Here is a 20,141-nt window from a genome sequence, read left to right as displayed (position 1 = left end):
AGGCTTTTCAACCACAGTGACATTTATTATGAAAACAAATAACCAGCTAGAGGGGATTAAATAAATGATGACAGGGGGCGCCTGGCTGGCTCAGTCGTTACAGCATCCAGCTCTTGATCTTGGGGTCATGAGTTCAAGCCCCACTTAAAAAAAATTAAAAATAAATGGTGACGCATCCATATGATGGCAGACTAAGTGGGTGAAAACTAATATGGCAGAATATTGAATTGCATGGAACAATGTCATTGATGTATTGTTAAGTAAAAGTTTCAGGTTACAAAATTATTTTAAAATCTCGTTTTTGTTAAAAGAAAAAAATACACACAACAAGGGACACCTGGGTGGCTCAGTCAAGTGTCTGAGTCTCGGTCTCAGGGTCATGAGTTCAAGCCCCACCTCAGGCTCCACACTGGGCATGGAGCCTATATGTGTATATATATATATATATTTAAAATTTAAAAACCCCCCACACATGTTGTTTTGGAAAGGGTAATTCCACATGGTGAGATTGTGGTGATGTATTTCTTCTTTGTGGCTTTCCCCCCACACTCTGGGGAATTGTTTGCAGCATCTGTCATGTGTAAGACTCCAGTGCCATCCTCTGCTTCCTTCCCCAAGGTGCGCTGGAAGATGGACTGTCCTCCAGTGGTGTGCCCCGATCTACAGCCCCAGGTGGACTCTCCAACCCAGACAAGAAGATGAGCAGTGGGACCCAGTGCCCGAATCCCCAGAGCCTCAACTCAGGCCCTCTGACCCAGAAACAGAATGGCCTCCGGAGCACGGAGGTAGGTCACAGCCACAGAACCCACTTGGTTCTGGAGAAGAGGGGAGAAGCTTGCTTCGGAACAGGGCCATGCTGAGCTGGTACCCAAGGAAGGAGCAGTGACGCCTCACCTTACCACAGGGAGATTTTCCTATTCAACCCATGGGAAAACTGTTGCCAAGAAAATAGCACTCCCACCCCATCCCTGCCTCAAGGGTCGCTGTGTTTTGTTGAGTCAGCAGAAATGGGCCCTTGCTGTCTGCACTCTAAAGGAAGTGTGTGTTTGCTTAAATACAGCTTTGTTCCAGGCTCCCTTCAGCACAGCTCTCACCATCTTGACATTGAGGACTGTACTGGTCACAGGAACCAGTGTGGGGCCAGGCAGTGGGCAGGGCTCAGGGTGGTCAGGGAAGGAGAGAGAAAACCGGTGCGGTAGGAGTCAGGCTAGGCGTTTTTAACCTCGCGCCCTCCGCCCAGGTGGTCAGTGGGAGCGTCCTCAAGGGGGCTGTCATTGCCAGATGTGGTGGTAGCATCACCCTCAGACTGTTAGGGTTGAAGAAGAGGTAAGGCTGCGGCACCAGAGGCCGGCGGGCCTCCTTTCCAGTCTTTCCTTTCTCCCAGAGCTGCTGTGGGGAAGCGCTCCCCCTGCTGGCCCTAGCTCCTCCCTCGGGAAAGACTGCCCCTGGTTGGCCCACCAGGGGTCCGCCTCCTCCTCCCACTCCCTCCCCCACTTCCTCATCCGCACCAGCCCCGCCCCACCACCACCAAGGTCTACTGCTTCTCTGATGCTGATTTTCCAAACACATGTCCCCAACTCTCCCCTGTCAAAATTTACTGGTCTTGTCCCCTCAGGCCACTGCCACCTGTTTCCTGACGCTCCGGCTGGTTCTTTAATGATGGAATTCTTGCTCACTTGAGTGAGTTACCACCCTAACCCTGGTTAGAAAACCTGTTGCAAATTCAGCTCTAACGCTTGTTAACTAAGTGGCCTGGCAGGGACCACTTAATCTCTCAGAGTCTCGGGCTCCTTATGCACACAATGGAAATAATAGCCCAGTGAGAGAACAGATGGGCCTGTTCTGTGTAAACGGAGAAGTGTTGTAAGTCAGGCAGTGGGGATTAGCAGGGGGTGGTTAGGCCCACAGCACCCAACAGGATGGAATCAAGCACTGACGTGGCTCTTCAGACTCGGAAGAAAGACATGGAGGGGGAGGGGATTGACTTGAACTTGAGGGTGACCCTCCTAGGGTCCTGGACTGCCTACTTGGCCTGTGCATGAGCTGGCCTTCTAGAGACCTAAGCATCATTGCCTCCCCCAAGGGTAGGCCCCACAGAGCTAGGCTCAAAACCTGGGAGACTGCTTTAGTGCAGGGCTTGACACCTGTACCCGAGCCTCCTCCCCACGTGTGTGCCCCCCCTTCAAGTCAGGCTGGGTCGTGGGGGACAGAAAGCAGCTCTGCCTGGTGTGTGGCGTGATCCACACACACTGGCGTCCTGCCCCCCATCATTCGTCCCTTGAAAATTGTGCTCTGCAATTTGCAAAGTGCTTTTAGGTCTGCTGGGGCATTAAATCCTCCCAGGTGCACTGTAAAGTAAGCTTCGTCCCCAATTTATAGAAAAGGAAACTGATTCATTGGACTTAGGACATGAGTCGTCATGAGTCATTCATGTAAGTGCTGGAGGTGGGTACCAGGGACTGGAACTTGAAACAGGCAACTGTTATAAAGATGGAGCATAGAGACGTGGACAGACTTTTTGACTGAAGAATAAGGTATTAGTCCTTTATGGCCACAGTAATGCTGCACACCAAAGCACACCAGTGTTTAGTGGCCTCGAACAATCTTATTTTTCCTGCCACAATCAGCTGTGAGTTGAGTGGCTAGGCCTGACTTCGGCACCAGGCTCCGCATGTAGTTCAGGCTGTTGCATGTATATTATTTTGGGAATCAGCCCAGAAAAGCAGCATCTCTGGGGCATATCTTCTCACAACTGTGGTAGAAACCCAAGAGGGCAAAACCAAACTACAGGAACACATTTCACGTCTCTGCTCACATCCTGCCAGCTAACCTCCTCTTGGCCCAAGCAGGTCACATGGACAAGCCCCCCATCAGGAGGGCAAGGAAGTCCTGACTGGAGAGACAGCAAAGGATTGATTAAGGACAGTCACGCTGTCTACCACATGGAACGTACATTCAGAAAAACGCCCAAGTCAGTCCTAAGCGCAATGAATCTTTACAAGGCGACACAATGAAATCTTTAGAAGGCGGCACACCCACATAATCATTAGCCACATGAAGCCCAGAACACTTTCCATACCCCAGAAATGTCCCTTGTGCCCCTCACCGTGGTGACTGGGACGTGCCAGTCACTGCCCACCTCTGCAGACTAACCACTCTTCTGACATCTAGCATTCTAGGCCAGTGTGGTTTGTTTTGTAGACGTTTATAGATGGTGTCACGTGGTGTGTGCTCTTTTGTGCTTGGCTGCTTGTGTCCAACGTCAGGCCAGTGAGACTCATCTGTGTGGTTGTGAGTTGCATAGATTTGCTCATTTTCATTGTTACGTCTGTTCCATTATGTGAATGTAACCTTATACCCCCTGAAGGATGTTTGGGTCGTTTCTGGCCGGGCCATGGTGAACAATACAGCTGCTGACGTCCGTGGACATGCCTGCTGGTGGACGTTCATTTCTTTTCAATATATTCCTAGGAGTAGAATTCCTGGCTCATGGGATGGGGATATATGCGACTTTTAGAGATACTGACAAATTGTTTTCCGCGCTAACCAGCTTTACACGCTAACCAGCTGCGGATGAATTCCAGTTGTAGAACGTAAGAATTTAAAGCCAGGAAGTTGGGGCACCTGGGTGGCTCAGTCGGTTAAGCGACCAACTCTTGATTTTGGCTCAGGTAATGATCTCAGAGTCTTAGGATCGAGCCCCATGTCCGAGCTCAGTGGGGAGACTGCTTGTCCCACTCCTGTCCTCCCTTGCACAGGCACTCTCTCTCTCTGTCTCTCAAATAAATACATAAAATCTTTAAAAAAAAAAAAATAAAGCCAATGAGTTGTGCTTAGTCTTTCTTAGGCCTGTGACAGCAGCCTTGCAGGCAGGCTGAGGATGCTAAGCACTTTGTTACAGTGTCTCACCGAATCCTCACGACAGCTGTAAAACACTGATATTGTCCCCAGCTGACAGATGAGGATGGAGACTTGGAGATAGCCGGGAAGCAGTCCCCCCCACACCCCAACACACACACACGGAGGACACCAACTCCTACCCTCCCTGGCCCAGTGGCAGGGGACATGAGGAGCTGTCCCACCAATACAGCCCTAGGAGCGGTGGCCCCGTTGATCGGCCATCCACACAGGTGGTTTTCGCAGTCCAGTGAGCTATGGCTGCCTCGCAGCCACTTCCTAAACAAGATCAGGGAGCAGGTGCTTCGGTCCCAGTGTTCGGACAGGTGCTGAAGTGCCTCAGTGATCTTTGTGTCCTGGGGTCTACCAGCCACCAGGCGTCTTGTGTCCCCAGAAGCCATGGCACAGGTTTCCTATTCACAGTGGGCTTTACGAGCCAAGCTTACCTCTCCCTGAAGCTCCTGTCAGCAGAGCTATCTCGTCCCTACACAGCTCTCAGCGGTGAATCTGCTCAGGGAAAATCGTTTGCTTCCTAAATGCTCCAGGGCCTTCGATGGACCACCTCTTCCGCGCTGCCCACCTGCACCCTGGGCTACAGCTTCCTGCATTTTCGGTGACCAGTGACCAGCTCGGGCAGTAGCCACTCTCCCCTTCCCTCCTCCTCTGCTCCCCCAAGACAACATCCTGCCGTTCCACAGCGCTCTCCTGTGCTGCATCCAGCCCCGGGCTGACGGGCTTTGAGCATTTTATTTTTTAAAAATTTTATTTATTCATTTGACCCAAAGAGAGAGAGATCACAAGTAGGCAGAGAGGCAGGCAGAGAGAGAGAGGGGGGAAGCAGACTCCCTGCTGAGCAGAGAGCCCAATGTGGGGCTCGATCCCAGGACCCTGAGGTCATGACCTGAGCTGAAGGCAGAGGCCTTAATCCACTGAGACCCCCAGGTGCCCCTAGGCTTTGGGCATTTTTAAAGAGCTTTCTTTCTCCAGAAGAACCGTTCACGAAGTAGGCATCTCTAGGTACCTGTCTGCATCCCCATGGACAGAACAAGCCTGTGTGCCGAGGCAGTCCTTGTGAGGCCTGGACAACGTTCTGCTCGGGTCCTATAAGCACTCCTTGGATGCGTTCGTGTCATGTTCTTCCCTGGAGTGCCATCGAGGTGCCAGGCAGGGTTCTGATGCCAAGGATCCGGGAGTGGAAAAGGAACACGTGTCCTGTGTGCTGAAGCGGCTGCCAGGTTTAGTGGGGGTGAGGCTGGGGCGTCAGATAATACAGGGTAAATGAACACAGGCTTCCCCGATTTGAGGTAGTGCTATTTATTTCAAGGAAATGAAAGGTCACATAGAGGGCATAGCAACTCCTCCCTTTCATAGAGACGCCTCCCCATAGTTTGGATTGCTTTCTGGAGGGTTCTGGGGACAGCTGAGGAATGGCTGTGAGCAGCAGCGTCTCCTGTTCTGAGCCCCTCTGCACCTCATGCCCCACCAGACAAACCATAGCTTCCTTCTTTCAGTTCCCTCGGCCCCTGTCTTCTGCTGGCTTGAACAGGTGCTAACTAGTGAAAGGAAGGTGACAATAACGATATTGTACAAACTGGAGCTGCCTCGATGGAGATGGTGTCTTGATTTCTCTGCTGTATCTTGATTTCCTCCAGTCACTTGGGGCCTTCCAGCAGCTCAGCACCTGAGCAATCCCTGCCTGGGTCTCCTTCCCCCAGCCTCTTCCCTGAGCTTGACAAAAACCCAGGAGGCAGTCCTACAGCCGCTGTTCTGTCTGGCTAATTCGTCATTCAGGAGCTCCGGGCTGCCTCCAGACCCTTGCTCTCCAATCTGAGTGTGCCGCTCCCTCAGCCCTAGGACTCCTGTTTTTCTCCCCAGAACTAGAACAAGTGTTCAGCCTAGGTAGAAATGTGTGTGTGGATACAGCTCTGAGCAGGCGAGTCTCGAGTGGGTGGCCGGCCTCCCGTGAGCCCGCCTGTCTTCGGAAGCTGCGTCATTGGGGGTGACTTTATTACTCTTGACCAAGTGGCCAGACTGTGCTTAAGAACGTCACCAATGTCCAGACTGAATCTCCAAGGAGGAGCTTCCTCGCTTGGCTCCCGAGACCCGGAAGGACGGTGAAGCCTCACAGGGATGGCCCTGGCCAGAGAGGGAGGCCTGATCCAGAAAGGAGGATGGGATAAGCCCAGAATTGCTCCTGGGTGGTTGGTGATAGGAGATATGTGAGAAGAGCATAACAAAACAAAATAAAGACATGGCAAAACAAAAACATGACGTTAAAAGACCTTTAGATAAATAGTGAGTCTTGGGGCACCAAACAAAAGAAACCCGTGAGGAAAGCTAGAGAGGGAGACCTGTCTTCAGGAGGCGCTTTGATGCACATTGTAGTTTGAGCCTGGGAAAAGGAGACAGTGTAGCAATATAGGGCTCTGTGTGTGTGTGTGTGTGTGTGTGTGTGTGGTGATTTCTACTACCTCCATATATGCCACTGTCTGCTGCCTGCCACCTTACATACAGGAAGAATTGCAAGACTCGCTATTCATTTTTTTTTTCAGTTTTGTTTTGTTTTTTTAAGATTTTATTTATTTATCTGACAGAGAGAGAGAGACAGTGAGAGAGGGAATACAAGCAGGGGAAACGAGAGGGAGAAGCAGGCTTGCGCCGATCAGGGAGCCCAATCTGGGGCTCGATCCCAGGACACTGGGATCATGACCTGAGCTGAAGGCAGATGTGTAAGGACTGAGCCTCCCAGGCACTCATTTTTTTTTTTTTTTGTAAGATTTTATTTATTTATTTGACAGGGAGGAAGGGAGAGAGTAGCAGAGGGAGAGGGAGAAGCAGGCTCCCTGCTGAGCAGGAAGCCCCACATGGGGCTCCATATCAGGACTGGGATCATGACCTGAGCTCAAGTTAGACACTTAGCCAACTGAGCCACCCGGGCGCCCCAAGACTCACTATTTATCTAAAGGTCTGAAGAAACACCAATCTGATGAGAAGACTCTCAGGGCAGGGACCTCCTTATTCTTTATGCCCTTGCCCTCTGAGCCTGCTTCAGGGTTGTGAACCTAGTACACACTCACTCACTGCTTGGGACCTTCCTGACATCTCAGCATCGGAGAAATCCTAGACTGGGTCTCCTGGATCAATCGAGTGAGGCTGGCCTGGCACTTCACTAGGATTAGGAAGGCTTCCCACAGCACCGCTCCCTCCCCACCCGCCTTCAGCGCCCATCATATGATTGATGACTCCTCTGTGGGATCCCCAGTGCTTTTCTCAAGCAGGTTCTGCTGCCTTCCCAGTGTTTGATCTATAATAGGTTCAGGTTGAACAACAACAACTCCTTTTGGCACTCCCTACCAGATAGATCTAAACCCCTGCGCTGAGTAGGCTAAGTGAGTACAGGCGATAATGCTGCTGTGGGCACGGGATTTGCTCCAGGCTTGGTAAGTTCTGGAGAGTTTTGCCTGAGGCAGGACCTGACCCCTGCCTTTGGAGCCTAGCATCCTAGCCCTGGGTGGTGTTGCTATGATCAAATATTTCCTAATGACCTCAAACGAATGCCATGAAGCGGCAGCAAATAAAATCACAGAATTTGGAAAGAGCTAGATGTTATTGTTTGTCTCCCTTTAATAGGGCTTGATTGAAAAGAAGAAAAATGTCTTGAGTTGCAGGTGACAAGGCTGTCTTTAATCTTTGGGGAAGAGGGAAGGGAAACTGATATTTTCAGTGGCCACTATGAGCCAGCCACACTGCACGTGGCATCATCTTTAGCCCTCACTCTAAGGGGAAGGCAGCATTTCCCACTCAGGAAAACAGGCTCAGAAAGGTTAGGTATTTGGCCAACATGACACAGGGAATAGTATGTGGCTGTGTTAGACTTAAAACCCAGATGTGTCTGCCTCCAAAACCCATGTTCTTCCTTCCCATTACCAAAAACAAAACAGTGGAAAATTCAGAGTAAGCTTTGGCAGAATTGTGGGAGGCTGGATGTGGGACCCGGGTCCACCGTCTTTACAGTTCAACCGTCTACATTGACATTGGCCTTGGGCAAGTTATGTTGGCTTGAGTGACTTCCACTGCCTCTTGGGAAAGGGAGGGCAGTACCACTTCTGGCTGTCTCTCAGGGATGGCATAAGAAACAGTCAACTGTAAGCAGAATGTGAATACCGTAGGGAAGTTCTAGGGCAGGGCAGTGTAAACAGGTGTGCTATTCCCAGGACATTTTGTGTCTTCTTTATGCAGATTGCTTTCTTTTTTCTTTTCTTTTTTTTTTTTTTTTAAGATTTTACTTATTTATTTGACAGAGATCACAAGTAGGCAGAGAGGCAGGCAGAGAGAGAGAGGAAGCAGGCTCCGCGCTGAGCAGAGAGCCCAATGCAGGGCTCGATCCCAGGACCCTGAGATCATGACCTCAGCCAAAGGTCTTAACGCACTGAGGCTTAACACACTGAGCTACACAGGTGCCCCTGAAGATTTCTTTTCATACATGTGTTCACCAAGTTATTTGTTGGGTGTCTATTACGTGATAGGCACTAAATTACATTCTGGGGCTATATTCTGGTGAACACAACACACTGGGTCCCTACCTTCTGGAAGTTTATAATCTGTTGAGGATGTAGAAAATATGCAAGTAAACAAGCATATATATAATCCAAACCATGGTTAAGGCCAGGAAGGAAGTAAGGAATACTGGGAGAGAGAAATCATTAGCTGTGGTTACTCCTGGGAAAGCACAGAGCATGGGAACAATGTTACTTTTCATTGTGCCTTCTCTACTCCTTGAATTTCTTTTTACCATAATCATGTATTGGTTTTATAAATAAAAACACAGTTGTAGAAAAATTGATGTCTGCTAAATCATAATCTCAGTAAGCTTTGCTTTTCTTCGTTGGTGTGAGGAACTGTGAAAAGGTTCAGGTGAACCCATGTTAGGTATAGATGTATTTGTGGGGTCAAAGTAAAGTTGAGAACATCTGTATTCCCATTTTGGGGGAGGCATGAGAATCAGTGAGCAGACACAGCTGCACCCCCGAGTCCAGGTGCCCCTGGAAAAGCCATGGCTACCCCAACTTCCCCAGAGAACGAGCTGGGTCTTCAACTTCTAAACCCCATGAGAAATAGTTCGGGGTGCCTGGGTGGCTCAGAGGGTTAAGCCTCTGCCTTCAGCTCAAGTCATGATCTCAGGATCCTGGGATCAAGCTCCCCAATCTCTCTGCTCTCTGCTCAGCGGGGAGCCTGCTCTCCCCCTCCCCCCGCCCCGCCCCGCCTGCCTGCCTCTCTGCCTACTTGTGATCTCTCTCTCTCTCTCTCTCTCTCTCTGTGTCAAATAAATAAATAAAATCTTTAAAAAAAAAAAAAAGAAAGAAAGAAAGAAACAGGTTCATCCGGGTTCAAGGCTGCCAGGAAGTTATCAGTCAGTCTGGTTACCCTTGAGAAATGGCAGCTGATAAATTACTTTTAATTAAAAAGGCAATATCAAGAGAGCCCAAATCCATGATTCACAGAGTTCTAAACCTACAGAAATGAAAATGAGGCAGAGGGAAGAATAGAAAAGCTGTAAAGCTGAGTGAGAAACAAGAGGGAGCCCATTAACAAGAGTCAGTGGTGATAAAACTCAGAAAGCAAGAATTTTAGAAGTGGAAGAAGGATTGATGGGCAGAAAGCCACAGAGGGAAAAGGTGCCAAATAGGTTTCTCTCCTCACTGAGCTGCGAACCAGAAGATTTTTTTTTAAAGCCAGTAATTGCAAATGGGACGTGTTTTCTTTTTCTGTAGTTAAATAAAGGGAATGGGATGTGAAATAAAAAGGTTTGGCTGGCTGAGAAGCCCCTCAGAGGGGAAAATGCCTCTTCTACACACTGCCTGAGGAACCAAATGGGATAATAATAGTTCCTCGTATCCAGATAGTTCTTCTCTTGTAGGAGGGCAATGCAACTTCTCAAGAGGGCTTCTAGAGAAGATTATCTGGCATTGTAGTTCTCTTTCTCCCTCTCAGTTGGGCTTGAAATCTGAGATTTCCGGGGCGCCTGGGTGGCTCAGTCAGTTAAGTGGCTGCCTTCGGCTCAAGTCGTGATCCCAGGGTCCTGGGATCGAGCCCTACATCGGGCTCCCTGCTCAGGGGGTAGCCTGCTTCTCCCTCTCCCTCTACCTCCCGCTCTGCCTACTTGTGCTCTCTATCCCTCTGTCAAATTAATAAATAAAACCTTAAAAAAAAAGAAAGAGAGAGAGAGAAAGAGAAAGAAAGAAAGAAAAGAAAAGAAAAGGAAAGAAAAGAAAAAGAAATCAATCTGAGATTTCCAAGTTGTAACTGCGGCGATGACCGACCCCGTGAGGGTCTGCGCTGCTGTGCGTGGGAGGTTGACTTTCTGCAGATGCTTCCGACTTGAAAGGTGCTCTTTCCCAAAGCACTTCCAGGAGAATGCCTTGTTGTTCTGTTTAACTGGATAGGGTTCATACAGCGTAATTCTTGGAAAGGGGACTCATTTATGGCTTACAGCCTGGACCCGTCACTGGAGTACAGAACTCCGGCGGCCCTTTCTCCACACGCGGGCCCCGCAGGCTTACGGTCAGTGTTGTTTAGAAGGAGCAGGAGCAAGAGCCATAGTTCCAGTAGAATAAGGTGATTTCCAGTTGAAATTCAGAATGTTCGACATCATCACTTTGCAAATAAAATTAATGACAGCTCTAACTGGACTGACCGACTGTGCTGGTTTGTGGGGGCCTGAGCGGGTTCCCAGGATGGAGAACTTCCAGTTTTAAAACGGGCCAATCTTGGGCCAACTGGGAAAAGTTGGTCACCTCATTAATGTGGACTGATGTGCATAATTCTCTCAAAGAGCCCCACAAAGAATCAGGCATTATTGCCCCATGTTTCAGGTAAGGGAACTGAGACTCAGAGGGTAAAGCAACGTGTCTCACAGCAGCTAATTGGTGACAGAGCCTTGCCCTGAGTGTCCCTCTGTGGGCCCCAAAGCTTGCGCCCTAAATGCCGCCACCAGAGGGGCTTGGGATATAGGGACTTAAGAAACTGCCAAAAGAAAAAACAGAAATTGCCCCCTTGTGCTTGAGATTAAAGCCATACATATCCTGTGGCTGTTCTGGGAACAACTATTTTGTAGCTTTGGACCCTCAAACGGGCGAGGAAATGAAGAATCAGCCAACTATTGAATTTTTTGCTTATATTTTTAAGCTTAGAAAAGGAGACTAAAATATAGAGCAGAGCATTTTCTGTGTATAATCTTTAACAACCTTTTGTGAAGTCTTGCCAGTAACTCTACAGAAAAGCAGTTACACTATTTGGAAAGTTTACATTTCCATCCCGGAGAGCTCTCGTACTGCCTACCAGTTTGAGGGGAAAGTTGCTGTCGAATAAAGCCTCTGTGTCTCCATGCCGGGTCCGCCATGCTGGTGCAGCAACGCCCGAAATGCAAAGCGGATGGAAATGGCCTCATAATTGTCGCACTTTTCTTTAGAAGACAGACTTGGTTGTGGGATTTCAGGAGTTCTCTGCTTTTAGGGAAAAAGAGACCCATCAAAGTCACCGCTTGCCCTGGTGCCAGTTCAGTCCTGGAAGAGCTGAGAAGACTAAATCCTTAAAACGGCATGGACTTCTGGTTGCTCAAACAAGGGCGCTTTGGCAAATGCAGTGTGCCCGTTCATTCATTCATCCACTAGTTCAACCAAACTCCAGAGGAGAGAGCCTGCTCCGTCAGACGCTGCTAGGCCCTGGGATCATAAGAGGAGAACAGTGAAGTCCTAGCTCTAGACATCAACGGAAAGGACTGAAATTGCAAGTAGTCAAAATTATCCCTTAAATGCCCCGCAGATCACCCATAAATTACTCTTAGGTCAGGTTCCCTAGAAGCGGAGCCTGAGAAGAGGATTCTTGGGCAAACCATTGATGGAATGAGACGTCTCAGGTGAAGCTCCTATGGTAGTCAGGGAAGCAGGAGGGGCAGAGGACCCAGGTCAGCAAATGCGTGAGCTCGGCTGAATCCCACAGGGGGTCTGAAGCATGAAGGGGTTCTGGAGCATGAAGATGTCCTAGATTTATATCCCCTCGAAGCAAAATGGCCAGTCTTTTGTATCCCTGACTATCAGACATTGGCTTTGGGCTGCCTCCAGGAATCAGGGTGTGACCTCTGTTGCATTTCTGGGCCAGGTGGCTCCAGTCAGATGAAGGCAGTTTTCAAAACCGGGTGCTACCCATACTCACAGCAGTTGGGGGATGGATGCCCCAGGCATATAAAGAGAATCTGGAGGGGGCATCACCAGCACCCGCTACACAGCATTCGTGTGACAGGTTACAAACTGCATATCACTTAGTAAGTCAAACAGGCCAGTTTCTTTTTCTCCAGTGGCCCCGTAGTCCATCCATGTCTTTGGATGCACTGTGGATAAAGTAGTTGGCTTGAATCAGGGGCCATATTATATTAAGAATGTGCATCTATCCATACTCACGCCCAGTATGGGGAGATGTTCCCTCAGGTGTGACATTGAAGTGTCATTATATAAAATGCTCATTGGGCATCAGCCCCTGTGGAGAGGAGGGATGGAAGTGGGAGTGGCCAAGGGACAAGGTGAGCCAGCCGGATGCGGCTGAGCAGCGGCTGACCCCACCCCATGGGGAACTCTAGAGCCCAGTGGCCTGTCAGAGCTGGTCTGCTTTGTGCCAAAAGGGCCAGATGTTTGTACCCTCACATTGGGCCACCATGGTAAGTGCAGGACCCGGGGTGAGGTGGCTTTCTGTAGCTGAGCACCCCACGGGGACATCCGGAAGGGATTTACTGACTGCACTCCCAGGAGCTAGGCAGCAGGTCCCCGTGGCTGGGGACTGGGCAGCACCCATCTCTGTCCCTCCCCTGTGGAGACAACTCCCATGACCCTCTCATGCTCACTCCAAGCATACAGTTGAGCAGAAAGGGCACAAAATCACTCCCCACTAGTTGAAGTTTACTCTTGAGGTGGGACACATGTAGTTGAAGAACCTACAGTTTAGTCCATGCTTTAGTATTTAATATGAACGCCGGACTGTTATCATTGGCTTATCTTCACTTTGAAGTGGATAGTCTGTCTTACTTTTTACTTACTAAATCTTTTTGTGGTCATTTTTTTTTTTTTTTTTTTTTTTTAGTGACAGGCATTATGCTGAGTACTTTAATGCATGACCTTATTTAATCCTTACAATAATCTGGTGAGGTGGGTACTATTATTATTCCCTATTTTACAGATGAGAAAACTGAGGGTTAGGTTAGAAAAAACTTGCTCCTGGTGAAATTGTCTAGTCAGTATTTGAACCACAAAGTCTTGCTCCAAAGCTGCATGCCTTTACTGCTTTACTAACGCAAACTGTGGAACCTTCCACACTACCCTTGGACGGACCTTCGCCAATCAGAGCAACTCATTCATTGGACAGTGTTTTACTGAGCATGCCTGATGCTAGGCTCTGTGCTAGGTCAGCATTAGAGTTGCAACAGAGAAAGCTTTGAAAAGGAGTTACATGCTTGTGTTCTAGCAGGTTCTTCTTCCTGCCTCTGTGTGTGTGTGTGTGTGTGTGTGTACACGTTACAATCTCAAGAGACAAATGCAAATTTGGGTATTTTCTACTAACTCAGTTCATGATGTTAAACTTTTTAACAGGCTAAAAGAGATGCTAAGCGAATGTCTGCAAAAGAAGTCACCATTAACGTTCCAGACAGCATCCGACAGGTGGACAGAAACCGAAGAATGGCGAAGAACTGCGTTAACTAGCAGGGCAGACGGACTTCTCTGTGCCCTCCACGTGTTGGACCCCACCAAGAAGACTTGAAGAAGTGGGTGGCCCTTGCTGGATGTGAAGAACGCTGCTGCCTTGAGAGACTGTACTTGGCAGCCCAGTGCCTGCCTGGGCTTCGGGGACATTCCCAGCCTCCCACTTACCACGTAGCTGTGTCGGCACAGCACTTGAATAGGGTACCAATCTGCAAACGTGCGGTTTGCCTCTTTGCAGCTCCTGCAGTGTGGTTTGCTGTAAAAGTGGTGAGTGCAGCCACAGGGGGGCGGCTGAAACAAAGTAAGAATAGGTTCCCTGGTGAGAGATGCTCCCGTGGGTTCTAAGCGCTCCTGCCTGGGCTCATGCGCACTGTTTCGGGTCAGCTCATTCTTTCGTTCTTTCTTCCTTTCTGAATACTGCCATCAGAGTACTGAATACTGCGTTCACTTAAAAGTTGTCTTTCAGGCTCTCTTCCTCGGCGCTGCCTGCAGAGGTGGCAGCCATTTGTTACTGGGCATCATGGCTGCCCTCAGACCTTTGGTGAAGCCCAAGATCGTTAAAAAGAGGACCAAGAAGTTCATCCGGCACCAGTCAGACCAATATGTCAAAATTAAGCGCAACTGGCGGAAGCCGAAAGGCATTGACAATAGGGTGCGCAGAAGATTCAAGGGCCAGATCTTGATGCCCAACATTGGTTACGGGAGCAACAAGAAGACAGAGCACATGTTGCCCAGTGGCTTCAGGAAGTTCCTAGTGCACAACGTCAAGGAGCTTGAAGTGCTGCTGATGTGCAACAAATCTTACAGTGCAGAGATTGCTCACAACGTCTCCTCTAAGAACCACAAAGCTATTGTGGAAAGAGCAGCCCAGCTGCCAATCAGAGTCGCCAATCCCAACGCCAGGCTGCGCAGCGAAGAAAATGAATAGACAGCTTGTTGTGCACGTCATATTTGTGTTAATAAAACCATAAAACTACAAAAAAAAAAAGTTGTCTTTCACTTGACTGCAAACCCAGATATAGGAGAAATCGAGACGCAGGAAGACTCCCAGATCTTGTTTCCTTAGCTCAGTAGGAGACAGATGCAGATCCCGTTTCACACCAGCTAACCCCCCCCCCAACACCCACAGCGTGTTTCGGGAGCTCTCTCCACAAGGCAGTCGCACTCATTCCTCATCAGCCTTCCATGTCCCCCCCCATCCCAGTGTCTACATCAGCCTCCATACTGCAGTATCACTGTCACCATGGTCGACGCACCCAACCTAGGACGCTCCAAGGGCTCAGCCACACGCTGCACATGCAGAGTTTTCCAGGTCACTCTGTGCTCTTCCGGGTTTCTTCTCTCCCGGTGGGTCATTTGCAACTGTTGATCAAAGCGCGGACACAGCTCACAAGAAGAAGATGACCCAGAACCCATCAGCAGCACTCACGGCTTCACTCTGGCCTCTCGGACACGGCATCAGGACGTGCCACCTGCTGTCTGCAAAGGAATCACCTTAGAAACCCCAGCCCTGGTTGCTGTACATTCACGTTGCCATGAGACCGATGCGCACCGTATTAATCAGAGGCGGGAAAAAATATCTTGATAGATTAAAGTTATCTAACATTTCTTTAAACATGTTAAGGTGGAACTGTCTTCCTCCAGATCAACGGAACATGATTTTTAAAGGACTGTTAACACACCTGGATTGGGAAAGGTATGACTAAAGGTGTATCAGACGATACCAATAAACTCCCTGTTTAGCAGAAAGAGGCAGCCTGATGGTGTGTGTTTATATAATATGGCCCAGAGAATTGACATGCCTAGATTAAAATTTAGAAACTCGGCCTCATTTCTTGCCAATTTTGTTATAACTCAAACACGAGCACATGGTACCCCTCCCTCCCTCCCCCCTTCCTTCCTTCCATAGACTGTGCGTTTATTCATTTAGCATTTAATACCAACCCTGCACCAGGCACCTTGCTGATGCTAAGAGATTTGGAGTCTGGCTGGTCATGCTGGTACATCCTGAATCTAACAGCGGAGTTAATAACTAGGGGATGACCTTCAACCCTAAGGTATAATTGTGAATCATTGCACAGTGGAACTCACTTTTACATTCAGAATAGGTTTCTCTCTTAAACCCTGGATCTGGGTGTTCTCCTGATCACTGCACAAGCCTTTACCCTACGCAAAACTAGTTTTTTCCCAAACCTCTGCTGTTTTGTGGTTCTTTGAGAAAGGGCTTTTAGGGAACTTCATGTTCTGAAAATGAAAACATAATGATAAAATAAAAGCAAAACCTGTGAATCCTGTGGCCCCACTGGCATCACTCAGCAGGAGCCCCCAACTGCCAAAGGTTGGAATTGATCCTGCAAGTTCAAGGGCTCATTCTCACAGGGCATGCGTGTTGTGTTTGTGTGGGGTGTTCCTGCCCCCGTCATGTGCTGTCAGTCTGGACGACACCAGTTTCTCTTCACATCCTTGTTTTTGCATCAATAAACTGCTACAAGTCGCTTGGAATTTAACTCGAGAGGGTGTCTCTGTTTCACATAGGAATAAGGTCTCACTCCTGGGGGAGAAGGGAATGAAGGGCAGGTAGTTGCTGCCCCTCCCTGGAACAATCTGGATCTCACAAAGATAGTGACCAGAAATTCAACCACGCTGCTGCAAATTCACCTGGCAACTTTTTCATGTGTGTTTGATACAAGAACTGATTCTCATGATCCTATTAACCTCACACTTTCTATTGCCAAGTTTGTGTCAATAAAGTCATCAATTTCAAACATATGGTCAATACAGAGAGTCTTTACTGGAAGCTAAAATTTGTATTCAGGGGTGTTCAGATTTTTTCTTCTTTGATAGGTCTTTCATACACGTGATCTCTGTGAACCCTTCAAAAAGCCTTATGAAGTAGGTAAGGAGACCACTGTTCTCCAATGGACAGTTACAGAAGTATTTATAGTCACTCAACTAGTAAGCGATGGAGCAGGGACTCAAGGGAAGAACGCTGCCTGCAAATCCAGTGGTTTTCCCAATATATAGCGTGGTCCTTTCCTGGCAAGAAGGTCTAACGTGCCTGAGAGATGGAGCCGTTTCACAAAGTCTGAGAGGAAGCCGAGCCCCAGTCTGAGGGGGTGCCAGCAGTGACTGGGGAGAGCTGGTGAGCTTGCGGAGTTTGGGTCTGGCCCAGGCTTCCTTATCCCTCCTGAGAGGGTGACCCTGACCTAGTGTGAGAGGGCACCTTTGGTGAAGGTCAGAAAGAGGAGAGACCTCACGATTTAGAGGAGTTTGAAATCGCACCCGTCGGAATAGCTGCTAAGACCTCAAGGTGAGCGCAGTGGGGGCAGCAAGGGACCTCCTGGAGCTGCCCACGCCCCAAGCGCTCCTTGGGTGCACAGGCTGAGGACCGTACGTCCCCACCCTTTCCTGCTACCACCTCTACAGTGCTCCCCACTACCCCAGGCTACCTGAACACACTTCTGTTCGGACTCCCTACTGAAGCCCTATTAACCTTCACCTGCTTATGACCCTCACCAGCCCCACTCACTGGTTACCTGACCTTCCACAAAGATGTATCTCATCCATGTTTGCTCCCCCAACAGGGTTCACAAACAGCAGCTCCTCTGCTGAACCAGACGGCAGACATGCTCTGTTTGCCTGTCATGCTGTTAAAACCCAAGAATTTCAAGAAAAAACCAGCTCCGATATCCATCTTCCCCTTTTTCCTTAGCTGGGCCCATGTCCACTTAGAAAAAAAGGTTATATTTTTCAGCCTCCTTTGCAGCTAGGAGTAGCTGTATGATTTATTTCTGGCCAATGAAATGAAATAATAGTGGGGCATGGAAGTTTCCAGGAAGTCTCCTTGTATAAGAATAGTCAGGCCCTTTCTTTTCTCCTTTTCCTTCCTACATCCTGGAATGAGGAGGTAATGGCTAGAGCCACAGCCATGTGCTGGGTCATGAGGTGACCTTGAGAATGGAAGCCATACTGAGCTAAGCAATCAATTAGAAATTTAGGTCCCTCATTCCACTGAGCCTCCATGAGTCTAGGATTGCACACCCCAGACCTCTTTCTGTGAGAAAGAAATATACTTCTACCTCATTTAAGCTACTGTTTCAAGTCATTACAATTCTAGTTGATATACAAACCCAATTCTAGTTGATATACAAACTTCATCTTCTTTTGATCTTACAGCCCTGGATGCTACTGTCATTCAGCCACAGTCGGCTGAACAGATAAGACTACATTAGCTGACGTTATGAGGTCTCTAGATTGTCATGGCTCCATCACTCATTGTGGCTTACACACGATTGGCGTCACCTGCCTGAGCCCTGAGACGCCGGCGTTTGTAACTCCTGCTCTAAATTGTGTTCCCAACACGCTGTTTTCAGGTTCTTTTCAGGAGTCATCAAATATAGAAGGTCCTTTTTCCCCATTCCACTCACCAGTCTGGAAAGCCAGTCTTGTAAGAATATTCTGGGTAAACAAATTACAAATGTGACTTAAGGGACACCTGGGTGGTTCAGTCGGTTGAGTGTCTATCCTTAGCTCAGGTCATGATCCCAGGACCCTGGGATTGAGCCCTGCATAGGGATCCACACTGAGTGGGGAGCCTGCTTCTCCCTCTCCCTCTGTATTTCCCCCTGCTTATGCTCACTCTCTGTCAAATAAATAACTAACATCTTAAAAGAAAAACCCGAACATGACTTAATATTTAAAGTTATGTATTCACTTGTGTATTGTTCAAGTGATCAAGTGTATTGATCAAGAAGCTTCAATGTGTCAGAAGTTGGGATACAGTGAGGAATAAAACAGAGCTGGCCCCCTGCCCTCATGGAGCTGGCATTCTAGTGAAGGAAACAGACGAAAAGAAATAAATCATCACAATAATGTAACTTGGTGATAAAGGAGAGGCGCCTGGGTAGCTCATTCGGTTGGGCATCAGACTCTTGGTTTCAGCTCAGGTCATGATCTCTGGGTTGTTGGATAGAGAACAGAGTCAGAGCGGGGTGTGTGCTCAGCAGCGAGTCTGCTTGAAGTCTCTCCCTCCCCCTTTCACAGATGAAGAAACCAAGACGGGAAGGCGGGATGCCACAGCTAGCAAGCAGGAGCTGGCATACGCCGCTCTGTGAAAACCCGTGCTCTGTCCATTGCACCGTGAATGTGAATTTCCTTCCTGTCACGATGGACGGCAAGTGACTTCACAGCCCCATTTATAGCATCCGGGTCTCAGCACTTCGCAGCCGTCAGTGCTAGCGCCAGGATCAATGATTGCGCCCTACATACAGATCTGTGAAATCTCACCCTTGTTTCAACTTTTTTCTTTTTTTTTTCTTAACAGCAACAAAGGCAGTGGTCGTCTCTTGAATTGTGCTATAATATTAAAATTCCTTTGAAGGGAACACCAATACATTTGGGGGATCTTTTTAAAATGTATTGCAAACCTGAGTATTATAGATCACGCCTTGTTCTTTGATCCAGCGTAAGACAATGATGGCCTGAGACAGCTGGGTCCTCAAGGAGAAAGGTCGTATGCAGATGGTAGCAAGGGACCACGGATGCCCTCTCAGTCGCTGCTTGTGGAAAGGAACAAAATGGAATAGAATTTTTTCGTAGTTTAAAAAAAAAAGGTAGCAGGTGGAAAAAATTAGGATCGCTTGGCACGGACGGTTGGCAATGTGGCTGCACAGTGGAGTCAACCTGGGGAGCTTTCAAAACAATTTATGCCTGGGTCCCATGCTCTGGTTTAATTTGGGGTGCAAATCTGCACAGGAAGAGGTTTCAGAATTCCCTAGAGGGTTCTCCTGCGCAGCCAGGACTGAGAACTTAGCTGATCACAGACGGAATTAGTGTCTCCAAAACTCTGTAACGGGATCTTAAATCCAAATTCCTGGATCTGAATCCCAGGTTCACCACTTACTAGCTTTGTGTCCTCGGGCAAGTCTTTAACTTCTTGATGCTCTGGTTTGCGCATTTAAAAAATGAGGCTAATTGGTATCCCACAGTAGCAGGGGGATTTAGTAAGGCACTTAGCACGATGCCCAGCGTATGAAGATAAACACAAAATTATTAATCATTGTTGAACTGTGCTACATCCCTGAAATTCCCGGGCAAGGCCTGGCATATAAAACTCAGCTCAAGGGTAAATGTACCAGAGAGCTGGGTCCTTATTTGAACACATTGTATCCTCGAACTCACCACAAATGTACCTTTCTTCAAGATAAGCACTTCTTATAAAGGAGATTTCAAAATGGGGCTAGCAAGCCGAGAAAATTCTCTTTGAAATCGGGTGGGGAGGCCATAAGGGAGGAAGAATTTATGTACGTCCTCACCAGAGAAAGGATGAAACTTTCGCCAGCTGCAAGCCCTTGGCAAGGACCTAACTCCCTCCTCCCCATGACACCTGACTCATTCGCATTCCTCACTTTGAAAAGAGCCCATGTGATATGACAAGTTTCATTCCCTCATTTGCATATTAACCCAACCAATCCCGCACCATAGTTTCAATCCCCCTGT

The 20,141-nt window shown here is 48.4% G+C and overlaps 1 protein-coding gene and 1 pseudogene across 2 annotated transcripts in view; both read left to right on the top strand.

Annotated features, from left to right (window-relative positions):
• The window catches only part of LOC111146833 (BAALC, MAP3K1 and KLF4 binding), an 83,494-nt gene extending 69,689 nt beyond the window's left edge, over positions 1-13,805 (top strand). The window contains exons 2-3 of the mRNA XM_022502528.1: positions 619-785; positions 13,533-13,805. Coding sequence (XP_022358236.1) covers positions 619-785; positions 13,533-13,643 — 278 coding nt within the window. The 3' untranslated portion in view covers positions 13,644-13,805. The remainder of the gene's footprint in view (positions 1-618; positions 786-13,532) is intronic.
• Positions 13,806-14,116: 311 nt separating this feature from the next.
• On the top strand, positions 14,117-14,629 carry LOC111146627 (annotated as a pseudogene). The gene has a single exon (XR_002640546.1). The product of XR_002640546.1 is annotated as a 60S ribosomal protein L32 pseudogene (transcript).
• The last annotated feature ends 5,512 nt before the right edge of the window (positions 14,630-20,141 follow it).

Source organism: Enhydra lutris, unplaced genomic scaffold (genome assembly GCF_002288905.1).
Source record: "Enhydra lutris kenyoni isolate GAN:26980312 unplaced genomic scaffold, ASM228890v2 scaffoldscaffold14, whole genome shotgun sequence".
Taxonomy (NCBI): domain Eukaryota; kingdom Metazoa; phylum Chordata; class Mammalia; order Carnivora; family Mustelidae; genus Enhydra; species Enhydra lutris.
This window is presented reverse-complemented; position numbering and strand designations above follow the sequence as displayed.